A 15,512-nucleotide genomic window follows, 5' to 3' on the forward strand; every position below is an offset into this window, starting at 1 on the left:
ATCAGTCTCTGACATATTAGTGCTTACTAAAGTTGCTCATGTGTCATGTACACATTTCCTAATTATGCAGTCAGGTTTTGTATTTGCAGTACAAGTTCTACTGAAACTAAATTTTAGGATTTTGAGCCCAAAACAAACTGAGAGCTACAATTTGCTCGACAATTATTTTGCCATCTGACAACATTTTGACCTCCTATGCATTGTCCACAGAATGGGAAGTACAGAAAACCTGTTATTCCAACATGGTCATGGTCAAGGTCAAGGTTCTCTTTATTGTCTCCCATGGGAGAAGTTTGTCTTAGACAAAGGCAAAAGTAAGCTGCACTGCAACACATAAAACAGAACACATGCTATTAAAAACACCTAAAATACGTGACATATAATACATAAGTGAAATTAAGTAAAAATGATATAAAGAAAAGAAACCTAAAATACACACACCCCCATACATACATACATCCCTATGTACACAACATTTGACTGCCTGCTTTTGGTAGCTGCACCTAACTGTTCATTAATGAGCTTGATTGAGAGAGGGATAAAAGAATGTTTAAAACAGCTGAGCCTGCACAGTGGGACTTTGTACCTTCTGCCTGAATTCAACAGAAGATACTCTGGAAATGGGGCATGTGATGAGTCCAAAAGAAGACTGTGAGCATTCCTGATGGTGGCCTGTATAAACAAGTCTTACGACATGAGTGGAGCAGGCATGCCCATGATCTTACTCGCCAGCTTCCCCAGTATGGGGAAGTATGGACTCAGTGGTTGCACAGTAAAACATCAACACGTGGAAGTGTTTTGGAGTAGTGAAGATGATCTATTTTTCCATTGTCATATAGTGTAACTGGAAAGGTTTGTTTACAAGGAAACTATATACAAATAAATAGTGTCCACCATCTTTATGAATTTGCTGAACTGATTCTATTAGCGCTAATAATGCATTCTTTGGATGTATCCACAGCTGTTTTCATCAACAAGAACATGACCACAGTATTACTCCCTCATGCCACCTCGGTCTTATCTATTAATATATTTTTCATTTTGACTAAAGACTAGAATCTAACTTCTTACTGGCACACTTAATCCAAGTCCAGTTATGTACCCGTTCCTCACCAATAATAGCACCAAATTTCATCTAGATTATTAGATCAGATCTAATCAGGGGTTGTGTTGCTGACTGTTATGTTTGGATCCATAGTCAGACTCAGACTACACGTATCTTCCTCATAAAAAAGATCTCCCCTATGCTTAACAGTCAGCACTTTATGTCTTTGAACATAAAAAATGAAATGAATTCAACTCATGCACAACAAGGGTGGAGAGGTAAATAACCCCTTCCCCTCATACTCGTAGTTCTATGAATCTGAGTAAAATCTTTTGGTTATGTAATGCCAAGGCAACATTCCAACCACTCAAGCATTCACAAACTGACAGGTTTATCTAACTGTATCATAGTTTACTTTAAAAGAAGGTGGTGTTTTTGTAGAAACTACATTTTTACAAATTATTAGGGCAAATTCTGCAGACATTTAATCTCTCCCTGTAGTTCTTTCTGTGAGTGACAAAAGAACAAGCAGCCATCAAGCGCTGCAGTCATCAAAGGACTTTTTATTCCTTTTGTGGGGACTTGGAAACATTAATTATGAACATCTGAAATAAAGCATATCTCCATTTTTTTTCTCTCTCTCTTTCTCTCTCTGCATCTCTCTTGTGACAGGCAACATTTCCCGACTGCGGTACATCGTATTAATTGTGGCGACACCATCACTTTAGAGAGGCTAATCTCATGCATGCAGCATAATCAAGGATACGTTCTCGCAGCTTCTCTGAGAGCAATTTCCATCAGCACAAAAGATGCATCTTGGATTTTCAGATAAGTGAAAAGAGGAGAGGATCTACAGATTTATACCATCTTGTAAAGTTACATAAGCCACTCTAGGCTCATGACATACTTAAATAAGCAAGGTTATGTAACAGCTCCATAACTGCACTTTACCACTGAGTTGCAAAGCAAATTAAGTAGGTGCACAGGAATTTACGAGTGAAGTAAAACATTGTACCAGATTCCTGCTTTTGTTCTCGGTGTGCATTAAGCAGTGTTTTCACATAAAAAATAAAGGTACAGCTGTAAAGTATTTCCCCCCACTGCTGGTGAGTCACAGGAAGTTAAAGGGAAAAGTGAAAAAATAAGTCAAAGCTGCACAAACAGAGCATGCACATGCACACGCACACACTGTGTTTCTGCTCGGCGTGTGTGTGAGAAACACACAGACAGATGCGACTGCCTGTGTTGTGTACCCATCTATTAAAAGAGAAAGGGGTGTGGCTGTGAGAGCTGGAAGAAGTTATTTATCACTATCCTGTGTAACTGTGCACCCTTATAAATTCAGAAACGCGACTGTTATGAGTAAAGCCTTTCACGGAGTCATTAATATTTGACAGAAAACATGGCTTTTTTATCAGACAAACATTTTTACCATTTCTTTTCTCTGCTCAGATGTGGGGCCTCGTGTCACGCTGCATTACAGGGTTTTGCTTTTATCTCGCTCGATTCTATTACCGCACCAGCCGCACACCTCCGGAGTTACCTATTCTCGACCTCTGAGATTGTGAATTAAAATTTCTACTTGTGTTGAAAAAACAAAAGCATTCTGTCACCTTCCTCAGTCGTAAACGTGTCCTCTACTTCTATTATCACAGCGTTTACCGGGACACCTCAATTATTCCAAACATCTGTTTCATTATCATTAATTTACCATTGCAGTGTCTGTCATTTTGTGTATTCCCACTCAGACTTGATGAACATGGAAGTAGTGCTGCAAACAGACGCAATCAAGTGAATAACAGCTTTGCAAGGGAACATTCTCTGATGAAAAAACGTAAACAGGCTGCTCTGTGTGCATTTTGTAGACACATCACTTCTACTTGGATTCACATAGGACCTACATTTTATATACAGTATCAGAGTGGAAATGATTAGTTGAAGCATCAGTTAGATTTAGATTTTTAAAAAGTATGGCAAATGTGGTCAAATGTGCCCACTCATTTGATGACTGATGAATCATTTTAGCCAAGTAAAATGACAAGCTGTCTCCAGGGTTAGCTTCTCGAAGGTGTGAAGCTTTGCTTCCTTTTTTTTGTCATATCTGATAGTATATTTGGGACCCACATTGACACAAGGAATCTGAACACATCACTTTGGAAGATAATAGGCATTACTACTTTAAATGTTTGTATGAAAATGGATTTTAATAGACTATGCATCTGTACTATATCCATTTGAAATGGTATCTTTGATCATTTTCTATAAGCCTGTGCTGGTTTTAAACTGTTGATTATTAGAGACCTCTGACTGTGTGTGAAATTCTCAGCTTTGCAGTGAGTTATGAATCCATAAAGCAGTGATGTTTTAGTCATAGTCAGAATATTAAATTATGTAGTCAGAGTTAGCAGTTGTACCGGAGAACATGTAGGTAAAAACTGGTCTGCGAAGTCCAATGAATGGCAGCATTACAATGGCTGTGACTCTTCAAAGTTGCAATAATTTTTTTTGATTTATTCGTGAGTCAGTCCTGTTGCCGCCATCAGAAGGGAACAACCCTGTTACTATGGCAATCACTACTGGCCGCTTAATTGACGTTGTTACATCTGTCCTTTTTTCAGATCTGTGAACAAGTGGTCTGACTCACCAGATTCAGATTGCAGGTACAAGCCTCCCGTTGGCCTTGCATTTTCACTTGCATTCTCCACCCTTTCCACTACCTACATGCCACCGTTTTCAAAATCCCCTTTGCTGTGGGAAACGACAACAACACCAAAACACGCTGGGCTAGCAACCTACCACATTGAAACTTTCAGGTTTTTGGATCATGCAGCAATGCGGCCCTGCTAGCGTTTTTAGTGAATCAGCCATTTAAATGACAGGGTTCACCTCCCCACTGCAAATGTTTCACAATACCCCTATCACCTTTGGTATTGTTTGCTAAGCTCCGCTCAATACGACTGTGATTGGTTGAAAGAAATATCAACAGGCCAAAGAGTTTTCTTTACCCCTGTATTAGAATAATAATGAAGTGCAGTCAGATCATTCTGTACTGCCCTATGGAATGACTAATAGACATGCAAACCAACTTTTTTTTATCTGCCACCCAAATGTTCTTGTAAATAGGCTAGCCACTATGCCCACTGATAGAGGCTAAAGTGTTGCTAGGATAGGGTTTTAAGCAGAACTTAAATTCAAGTTAGACTAACTGTTTAATAGTTTTGTTTTTTTTTTTAATTTGTACTTTTTAGATTTTATGTATTTCTTTAATGGTATTGCTGCTCTCTTATGATTCCTATTTAAAATTGAAGCATGTCTCTGGAGTTCACTTTCCAAATTCTAAGATAAACCAGCATTCCCCACAGAGATTTCAAGTGAAAAGGTAACTAACAGACAGATACTTCAGAGCTATATTTCAAAATTTCACTTACTCAGCCACACTTAAACATTTGTGCTCCCTACAGCACCTTCATTTGAACCTCAACTTAATTCAGTTACGACACCTTCAGCTCATTTCAGAACTTCCATATTGAATACTAATTCAAGACTGTCCTCCCATAAAGCAACCAAGTCATTATGATCTATGGTAGTGTTTAATTACATGTCATTGTCATTGTCAAAGTCTATCCCAGTTGACTTAGGGTGAAGGCAGGGGACACTTGGATAGGTCACCAGTCTATATCAGGGCTACACATAGAGACAAACAATCACACTCGCATTCACAACTATGGACAATTTAGAATTACCAATTAACCTCAGCATGTTTTTGGATCTTCTAGCTGTCATTCCAGTGGGCAGGAAAGTTTTAAAAGAAGTATAGGTGGGTATGATGTGGGACAGTTACAGGGCAAAGGAGGAGGTTGGGGTGGATGGACGTGTCGCTAAAACACTGGACTCAAACATGTGACCTTGCATTTTCTCTTTCAAACTAAAAATCAGTGTTTTTTAAAAATTTTTTTAGCTTAACCACCTTATTGTAACTATGATGTCAAATGTCCTCTGTTTACTCCCAAACCCTGATCCTTACCTGAACAAGCTGCTTTTGATGCCCCTATGGGTCATATTCAGAGGGCAGTTGAAAATCACCTATAGGTTGTTCAGGGTGAAGGAGTCATTGGCTAATTTAGCTTCAGCTTTTGGTATCTCTATAAAGGATTGATAATTTAACTACAGCTTTCATATCATATCAGCGTTTCAAATGCAAAATGAAATCTTCAGCGCAAAACTTTCTTAAGAATATATAACCTTTTTCTCATTTTTACAGTGCAGGAAAAGATACTACAGTATTTTTTCAGGTTTAGGTATCTTTACTACACCTACCCTCGCAATCGTCATCACTGAATTACTAAATGTCATTAAATGTCTTTATTGAAAGTGTTTTTATCTGGCAGTAGAGCTGGGCAATTACACAAATACTGTGAGAAGTGTTCGACAAATGTGCTGGCCAGAAAGACCAGAAAAACTTTTTTTTTTTTTTTTTTTTGTCTGTCATGATGCATTACAAGACAATATATTTAAATATTTTCCGGTTGCATTATACATTTTGCATTATGTGTCAAAAGGTGCAACAGTTTATTTCCTTTAGCTTTACTAAAGTTAAATTGGGTAAATTATAGTGCAAAGTCACTGGATGTTTCCTAACTGAGGTAATTGTAAATTCTTTGAGTCAAATTATGCTAATCAACAAATCAGATGAAATGCGTGAACACCACTCTTACCACCAGCTTGCTGAAAAATGAAACATCAGATATTTATTACAAATTGATAGATTAATAATAGTTATTCATTGGTACAAGGCTGCCATCCTCCTACAAATTGTATTGACAGACCTGGCATCACATTGTCCAATTATTTGACAGAGCAGACGGCGTACCAGAGAGAAGTCTGCTCTTACCACGTCTTTAGCATCACAGTTGGTTTGGATCTGCAATTCTCTGTACACATTTCTATTCTGGTGCTCTTTCCACAAAGCCAGTTTTTAGTTTATACTGATAGCTCTAGTGGTAAACAAAATGGAAAAAAGAAGGTTCACAATGAAGTTGTTTATTTGAATGTTGCTTTAAATGTATGCCACTGCAGTTTATCATGCAGGTCTGAGAATGTATTGTAATGAGTAAGCTCAGGTACTTGCATCATTAATATACAGTCAACCACAAATTCATTTCAGACATTACAAATAAACTGTTCAAGGTCTGGAAATTAAGGTCACAGGAGTTTTAAATCTTTCTTTCAGTCATTTTTCTCACCACACACAGTAAGACTTCACTACAAAAATTAACCATTTGTTATCTAGCCATCACTTTTAATTAGCACATAATTCATCTTGTACTGTTATACATTAATGATTCACTTCTCTTGTCTGTGAGAAAAAAATAAATTGCTCCCAGCTTTGAGGACAACACAAAATCAAACAATCTCGTGTTCATATCTAGCTGGTGAAAGGCTCACAGTAACCGTTGCTTTCAGTCTATTATTTCCATCCATAATGTGCACAGGTGCAGCTTAATTCAATCGGAAGACGTTGCTGTGGTTATACACAAATAATACATCTCCATGTTACCAGTAAAGCCGTTGTCATGGAGATGATAAGGCTTATATAAGCTCAAATGTATTTTTGTTCAAAACAAGTATTGTCTTCCCTGTGCTCATTTCATTATGATTTGTTCATACCCACACATATAACGGTAAATTGATTCAACTGTCTCTGTCTTTTTCAGACAGGCACAGTTATAAAGCAATACACTTAAAAATGCTCTTTTTTTTGAATGGCTTAGCAAGGCATGAAGGATCTGCTCTCAGGCAAAGACCTTTTGTGCCATCTGCAAAAGCTGATAACAGGCATTTTGCATTTCCCCTCAGTATCACTTTCATCTGTATCACTGTCACAAGGAGGGCTGCAGCTTTGATATTAAAAACTCAGACGTCTGGTTTCGCAAAAAACAATGAGATGATTTGAATCCTTACCTTTCAACCAAGTATGCACTGGTGATGGAAAAAAAGAACTCTTGCAGTAGTTTGGTTGTCATTCACCTCACCTTTAGCCTCCTGTCTGCTTCTAGATCCAGCACCTACCAGCTTTCAGCAGAGGATTAAACAGCTATTGACAGAGAAGTGACGTGATTGACAAGGTTTCCTTCCTTGTCAGAAGGGCCTCTGTGTCTGTCTGGCCCATTCTTTCCCAGAACTCACATTTCACATTCCAGCGTGACTTGAACAACTTCTGAATTTCTCTGCTGTGAAATACGAGCGAATTTCTGGAGCGCCGCTATTCACACTGCATGTCTAAAATGACTCCTGTACATCGAAAGGGGGGATAAAGTTCTTGAATAAACTATCAGTCACATGTTATGTGAAGTTCTTACTTTGCTGTTTGTGTGCCTTGAACAAGGTTCTCTCATGGCTGCCTGTGTCCAGTGTTCATCAGTGCAGCAACACCTACAGTCTGCTGCAGTCACTCGTCTCAGATGAGGGAATTTTCAGTCTCAGTGAAACATGTGGGAGTATGTAGTTACTGTACATTTATTTTAAGCCTTTGACTATTTCAACTGAAAGAAGGGTTGCTGCTGGTGGGTATCACCACTTGAATAACCCCTGTTTGGTTATGATTTTGTCTGGAGAGCCCCTACGTTCGGAGGCGCAGCACTCTTGCTTTACTGGCACACTTTCAGCACTGTAACAACATGATAAGCATTTCTTAAAAATTTCGACAGCTAAGTGGAAAAGAAACAGAACGCTGGTGGAGACAGGTCAGAAAATAAAGCGATGCCACTCTTAATGTTCCTGTCACATGAAACGAAATGTATGGCAGATAAGTTAGCTGTATATCAGTAGGAATGGACAGAGAATTATAGCATAAAGTGTAAAGCTGGAAGGACTTGTCTCTCTGTCTCCCTCAGTCATCTGGACCCACCTGTCCACAGTCAGAGCCTCTTAGAAGATTTGCTGCCGGTTGGGGAATTTGTAGCTGAGCGATGCGTCAGGGGTTGTCATATAAAATGTAAGTGCTTTCCCCTGAGTAATTTAATCACAGACTTTTATGGAGGCATCAGCCAGCACATTGAAAGACAGAGTGAAAGGACTGTAATTGGCATTCTTTCATTCAAAGTAATATATGGAATATGTGGTATAATTACAGCACCGGGTAATGGTCTGAGGACGACTGAAATGCTAACGCGTAGTGATTGGTTTAATGTGTGTTCATCAGGGGGAATTTGCACCGTATTGACTTGTGACTTTTCTTTGGTGGTATTTCATTTCAGCGAGTCAGACATTATCGCGTGGCTTTCATAACCTCCCAACTACTCATTGTGACCATCCAGGATGATGGAACGGCAGAAAACTTGGTCTTCTCAATAAATGAAACTTAGCAGAAATGGTCCATTATGTGCCCAATGAGTAACTTGTGTGGGCGATGTCTAAGATCAACTCTCCCATCATTAAAAAGCGCTTGAAAAGTCTCGAAACCGTCTTGCGCAACTTCAGTAGAAATTGCTGTCTGCTTTGTAGCTTGTCACCTGCTTTCATTTTCAAATCTGGGTGACAGCAAATTGTTTTGTGCCAAGATTGAGCATTTAATCACTTAAAAGGAAGCTGTACCAGTAATATTATTAATGTCTGATGTTTTCTTTGTTGTCCTACATTAGGCAGGTGAACAATTACAGATCAACAAGTTTGTCTTTGAAAGGTAATCTCACAAAAAATAAATCACAGTTTATTTGAACAATATTTCAACAGTAGAATCAAAGCCAAATAAAAATATGTATGATAGTTTACATATCCATACATGTACAATTTTATAATCTTATTTGCATGCATTTTTATTAGGCTCAATACCATTCAAAAGTTTGGGGTCACCCAGGCAATTTCATGTTTTCCATAAAAACTCACACTTTTATTCATGTGCTAACATAACTGCAGAAGTGTTTTCTAATCATCAATTAGCCTTTCAACACCATTAGCTAACACAATGTAGCATTAGAACACAGGAGTGATGGTTGCTGGAAATGTTCCTCTGTACCCCATGTAGATATTTTATTAAAAATTTCCAGCTAGAAAAGTCATTTACCACATGAACAATGTATAGACTGTATTTCTGATTCATTTAATGTTATCTTTATTGAAAAAAAAAATTCTTTAAAAAAATAAGGACATTTCTAAATGACCCCAAACTTTTGAACGGTAGTGTATATTTGTTCTGTTTTGTTTCTATGGAGGTTCAAGCATATCACCACTTAATTATTATGCTTCCTGAGCACATCACACACCCTTTAAGCAACCGATCTTGTGTGTGATGTACCTAAACCACAGTGGCACCACAGCAACTCCTTGTTCCTGATAAATTGTACATCAAACACTAACTGCATTTGTGGTGACACAGAAATGATTGTTTACTGGAAACCAGGCGGTTCCTGGATGGCCTGGGAGTTGACATGCTCCATGCTACATGCTTACGGTACCCTGGGCTTTTCTATTTACATCAGCCCCCTCATTTTTCTGTCTCTCAGCTAGACCAATCAGATGAATCTACGATTTCACATGGCTTCTGTGCAGCGCATGTGTGTGTGTGTGTGTCAGCACGCAGCAACATAGAGACGCTTCATAGTTATTTTCCTCTGTAAGAACTCTTCTATAGAGAATTTTATTTGAGTCATGTAATCTTATCTAGATGAGCTCCAGACCTTTGTTGTTCCAAATATACAAGTAAGAGGAATGCATCTTGCCTCACAATTAGCAGTGTAATGTAACCTGATGATGGCGCCACCCAAACATCCAAAACATTAGGTGTAGTCACACTTTCCATCATCTCGGTCATCATGAAACATTACTGAAATGAGATCCAGGTTGGGTGAGTGTGAGTATGTGGGTGTGTGTGTGTGTGTGTGTGGGTGGGCATGTGTCTCGGTGAACGAGAGAAAAAGTGTGGGAGAGACATAGGGGGAGAGTAAGAGAGAGAGAGAGAAACAGAAGAGGACAACCTTCCACAATCCCCAGATAAACTCAATGTGACAAGATGGTTACTTTCTCCCTCTGCTGTGACAGTTAATTCTGGACTAGGAAAAATGTCAAAAATGTTTAGCTGCGCTTGAGCGGAGTTAATTACAGAGCCCAAGGCAACTCAAACCAAGGCTGCTAATGGTCCTGACTTACAGATAAAGCTCCATTTACCAAGACAGTTTTTTTAGCCACTGATCTAATTTACTTAAAATCAAATATTTTGGCAGCAGCAATTAGATTGTCGCTGTTTAACTTACAATTTAGATTACATTGTCTGGTTTTGTTTCACCTGCCATTAACCTGATGAATGTTTATTCCAGTTTTTGTCATTTAAAAAAACACCTTTACCCAGTGAATGCAGTGTATTGTGCGCAGGGGTTTGACATGAGAAGCGAAACCGCTCAGCACCAGTTTGACATTCATGCTCCAAACTGTCACCACCTGACATTTAGACCCTCTGACCACCTATTAAACAGTCACTCTGTCTGCTTCTATGCATCTCTGTCTGTCTGTCTCTCTCTTTGTTTGTCTCTTTCTTTCCTTTGAGGTCAGCGAACCACAGTGTTAGTGTCTCCAAGCCGCTCTTACATGTCTTTGTGGTTGCATCACTTCCTCCTCGCAGGTCCCTTTGGCACTGCTGCACTGACACGCGAAAGTCTATGAAACAGCAATCAAGACATCAGTAGCACAGGGGCCAGAGCCAAGTGAACCCAGTCCCAGAGATCAGGACCCAGAGATGGCCCGTGAAATGACTTGGAGTAGGAAAATCACCTGGGGGATATTCCACGCTCCGCTGCCAATTTCACTATCATAATCAACCTCAGCTTGTAGAATGATATTATAGGGCCAACTATTTTCGCTGGCACTTTTTTTTTGTGGTGCAGATGATGAGAGGGATGAAAAGGAATATGCAGGGGGTGAACGGTAGACTGTGCAAAAAAATTAAAAAATTAAAGGGCACATCTTTTTGTGTTTTAAATATTCTAAATTACAAGTATGAATTACTTTTATAAGGTTGATGCCTGGTTATTTAGTGATTGATGTCACTATGTGCTGCTAAACATCAAAATAATGACAAACCAAATGTAGATGTAACCCTCAGCACGATCTTACTGAAACCTAAAAGGTCATGCACCTGTTATCAACAAGGTTATCACGCAGTATTAAAGGGTATCTTTGATATTCTGAACACTCTGCTATACAAATATAGGATGAAACTTAATGTCAAAAGTGCTTCACCATCTGCAATATGTCAATGCAACCACAACAGCAGACAAATACCACTCAGTGTGTCGAATCAATACTTGCTTTCAGGTTTACCAACACATACAAATCCTTGAACTTACATATCAACATATAAACACATGTATAGCAAAACCACGCTTTCCTGAAAACATACATGATCGCAAAACGAGACGCCATATGTCAAAAAAGTACCGTGACTTTTACTTTTCTTAAATGCCGGTTTATTGTAAAGCAAAACTGCTTGCAAATAAATAAATTAGGGTGGGTAAAGTCCAGGTTATGTTTTCTCACATTTTTTGTTGCTTTTGAATGTATGATGAATTCTTAGAATTACAACAAGCCACACAGACGAGACACTGGAAAAAACCTATAGCGTCACCAAATAGTCCCTAGTGTTTCAGGCAACGAAGGGAAGGAATACAGCAGTTAATCCTATGACTCACTGATGTAAATATGTATTTGAATGTGCTCAAAAAATTATTTTTAAAATGGTCATGGACAAATATACACAAATATACACTAATAATGCAGAAATTTTTTTGAGCAGACAGAAAAAAACATCATGGAAAAAAAGCGGAAGTAATGATGGTTTTAAATGCAGACCAGTATGTTAGACCTTTTTGAGTCTATCAAACTGGCATAAGGTGCTATTACCACAACAATTTACTTATTTACTGTGCAGTTTCCTCTAGAAATTGCTCAGTATGCAGATTTACAGATATTCAGGAAGTAAATGTGGTGAGGTTGAACTGATTAGCATCAAACCACCAACAGTTTGTTCTCCAGTAACTTATTATTATTGGGCATTCGTTCACATACAGTACATTCATTTTCTGATCCCTTATTGTCTTCTTGGCCTATTTGCTGTACTTTTTATGAAATGTTTTTTGTCTGATATACAAATGCCACTGAGTTTCTTAAAGCCTAAAAAGCCTAACTGTTTTGGCCTAATTAATGCAAAATACAATATTTATAACTGTAGAGTTTCATGTTTCAGTTGACCCTAATTAATGGCATAGACCATTTTTTTATTTACTGTGTTTACAGATAATACTGAGGTCAAGAAATGTTAAAGTTTCTCACTTGCCCAGTCAATATAAATTTAGTTTGTGTATGCAAATATGTTTCCCTGCACCACTGCATGAATGGAAATGCATGGATACATCCTATTTCTGTGATGTGCAATTAAAACAGTTGCATTTTTAATATTACGCTTGTTTTATTGAAAGGTTTTAATATTCAAAGAAATTGCCTTAACCTGATAAGGCAACAGATACATTCTCAAACTTGTTCTGCATCCTATGTGTGATAATTTAATTGAGATGCAGAACAATTTAGAATTTGCTGAAGAATCTTTTAAAATGGTTCTTTATTGAAAGGAGTGTCTTACAGATTTCTGTAGAAGGTTCTTTGTGGCTTGACACAGTTAACACATTTTACTGTTGTATACATCTAGTCTATCAGTTTGGCTGTGATGGCAGGTTCCAGACTTGAGTTTGGTTTTGACTACAGTCTGATTACAGGGTATGGGTTTAGTCTGTTGCATTTTTGACACATAATTTTTTTCACTAGCTCAGTATATGTTGCCAAAATTGTTTTATACGTTCAGTGCACATCTTTTGTACTCCTCTTTTCTGGTAAAATGCAAAGGTTATTGAAGCAATGAAAACAACTGAATATGGGTCAATATATAATTAGCATACATACATACATACATACATACATTTTTATTAAAATTAAAAAACGAATGTTTTTATGTTCTTTATGATCATGTCTTTACAAATTCCATGATTATTATGTTAACAAAATAACCGTCTGAATTTAATAACAGCCACATTCTAATTAGCTAAACAATAATAAACTGAGCTTATTCAGAAATTATTTTGATTGTTTTCTTTTTATTAAGTTGAGATAATCATGACAGAGATTTCTTTTTTGGCAATATATTAAATTTTATATGGAAAAAAAATTGTATCTGTGTCCGAGAAATCACTTTCAACTAAGTTCCCCATTACAAAAACATCTCTAAAGGAAGTGTGTTAATTCCAGATCACATGACCTGCTCCACATGATGTCATTTCCTCCTGAAGAAAAGACTGAAAGACTCCAAGGCTTTCTGAGTTATTTAATATAAAGTAGTGTGTGAGTCAAAGTGCAGATTTGTCACATGTCAACACGTTTACTACAATATATTTGTAAATAACTTTCAATTTCAATTTTACTTAATTGTATAAACAATATTTAGAAGAATCTTTCTCTAAAATGCCATGTGGTATTTGGTTATAGACAGACATGTTGATTTTAGGCCTGAAAACAACAAAAATGTCAACTATGTTACGAAAAGTCCTGCAATTATATATTGACCCATATATTGTGATGTAAGCCGCGTGTTTTTGGACTGTAGGAGGAAGTCAGAGTGCATGGAGAAAACCCACGCTGCACAGGGAGAACATGCAAACTCTACGCAGAAAGATCCCAGGCCGGGGATCTTCTCACTGTGAGGCAACAGTGAGAACCACCAAGCCACTGTGCAACCCACCATTTTCTCCTTTTAATATCAGTCTTCACATATATTCCTGAAAGTCTTTTTCACTATTGATTTGAAAGGGAGGGCAACCTGCATGCACAGAGAAAAATCAAGATCAATGCATGTCTATTATATGTTACAGCAGGAGACCTTTGAAAATGTGTGTATAGCAGAGAATAAGCTCTTGAATGCCTCATTGTGCATGTGTGTGTTAGAGAATGGCCTTTCTTACTGTAAATCTCCAGCACATTGCGCAGATCTCTCAGGCAGCCGCAGCCAGTCGTCTTCATTCACTCCCAATGCACATCTGCCTTTGGTATGAATATGGCTGTCAGTCCTGTAAAGACCATCACAATAGAACACACTCATTAGTATTGTGCTGCACTGTGCTTCATCATCAAGCGCGTACCACCCTTGACTAATTTTCTGTTTGTATCAAGAAACAAAAGCTCTTCCAATCCCCCCATGGGCTCTGGAGTGGCTTTACCGCACATCAAACTATGCTAATTACCTTTTGCATGATTAATTGGACCAATTAGAATTAGTAGAGGAAGGAGATGATTCTTGGCAAGGTGCGAAACATTAATTAGTCATTAAAAAAAAACGTTTATTAGTGTTCAAATTTAATCTCGCCGAACACAATGGGATTAAGAGGAGAAGACTGTTAATATGTGGCGTGTTCAATCACTCTTGACTGCAGATGGAATAATGAGTGTCACCGCTTACATTGTGCTCTGTCACGCACACACACACACACACACACACACACACACACACACACACACACACACACACACACACACACACACACACAGACAGCCTCCATCCCCTACCACAGCTACTGTACTGTTAGAAAACACCCATCTTCATCCATCATACAAAGTGGCAGTTGTAACACAAACATTCCCGCTCTGATTGATGAGTCAAGACCATACCAACGACTCATACGCAGTAATCCCATATAAGATTTATGGCCTGAGGACGATGCATTACAAATTTGCAATAACAAAATCAACAACAATAGCAGCAGTGGCAGCAGCAGCAGCTAATGGTGATTTAGCTGCAGCAGCATTTATAATGGTAGCGGTGTAGTAATAACAACGTTGCATTACACCAGGTTCACACACTATATCTGCAGCATAGGAAATGACAGCCGCAGGGCAGTTGTTTATGTTGCTGAAAAAACAAGCAGGTACATTATGGGCAGTGAGGAGCGTGTGGGAGTTTTCTCACATTTTGCACATTTCATGCAATAAAATAACACAGGGAGTGGCTTCACACTGAGCGAAACCTTGGCCTATAAAAAATAATCTGCGCACACACGCAAACTCTGAACATACAAACAGTTGTTGCATGCTGATCTCTGCACCACACAGCATTGTTGTAGATTATGTGTTAGAGAATGACTGCAGGTATTTTCTATTTTCAAAGTTAACAAATCCTGTTTATAATCTCATGTAATCTCTCTCTCTCTCTTTCTTTCTCTCTCTCATATAAGAGTTACAAGCTTGTTGCTTTGTTCCAGGGGAAACACCTAAACAAGTAATAAAAAACCGAGAGTCAGAGGTGAAATATGAAACTTTGAAAAATCACACTGCAGTGTCTTTCCATATCACAAACACAATCTACCAAAGCAACTGTTTCAGCAATGTGAGCATTTGGTAGCCTTTAAACATGATCAATATATCAGCCAGCGTTTTTTTT

General features: G+C 38.2%; 1 protein-coding gene across 1 annotated transcript in view; it reads right to left on the reverse strand.

The window, feature by feature from the left end:
- The window catches only part of tox2 (TOX high mobility group box family member 2), a 116,554-nt gene extending 102,481 nt beyond the window's left edge, over positions 1-14,073 (reverse strand). Inside the window, exon 1 of the mRNA XM_055010763.1 lies at positions 14,041-14,073. Coding sequence (XP_054866738.1) covers positions 14,041-14,058 — 18 coding nt within the window. The 5' untranslated portion in view covers positions 14,059-14,073. The remainder of the gene's footprint in view (positions 1-14,040) is intronic.
- Positions 14,074-15,512: the final 1,439 nt, after the last annotated feature.

Source organism: Amphiprion ocellaris, chromosome 5 (genome assembly GCF_022539595.1).
Source record: "Amphiprion ocellaris isolate individual 3 ecotype Okinawa chromosome 5, ASM2253959v1, whole genome shotgun sequence".
Lineage (NCBI taxonomy): Eukaryota > Metazoa > Chordata > Actinopteri > Pomacentridae > Amphiprion > Amphiprion ocellaris.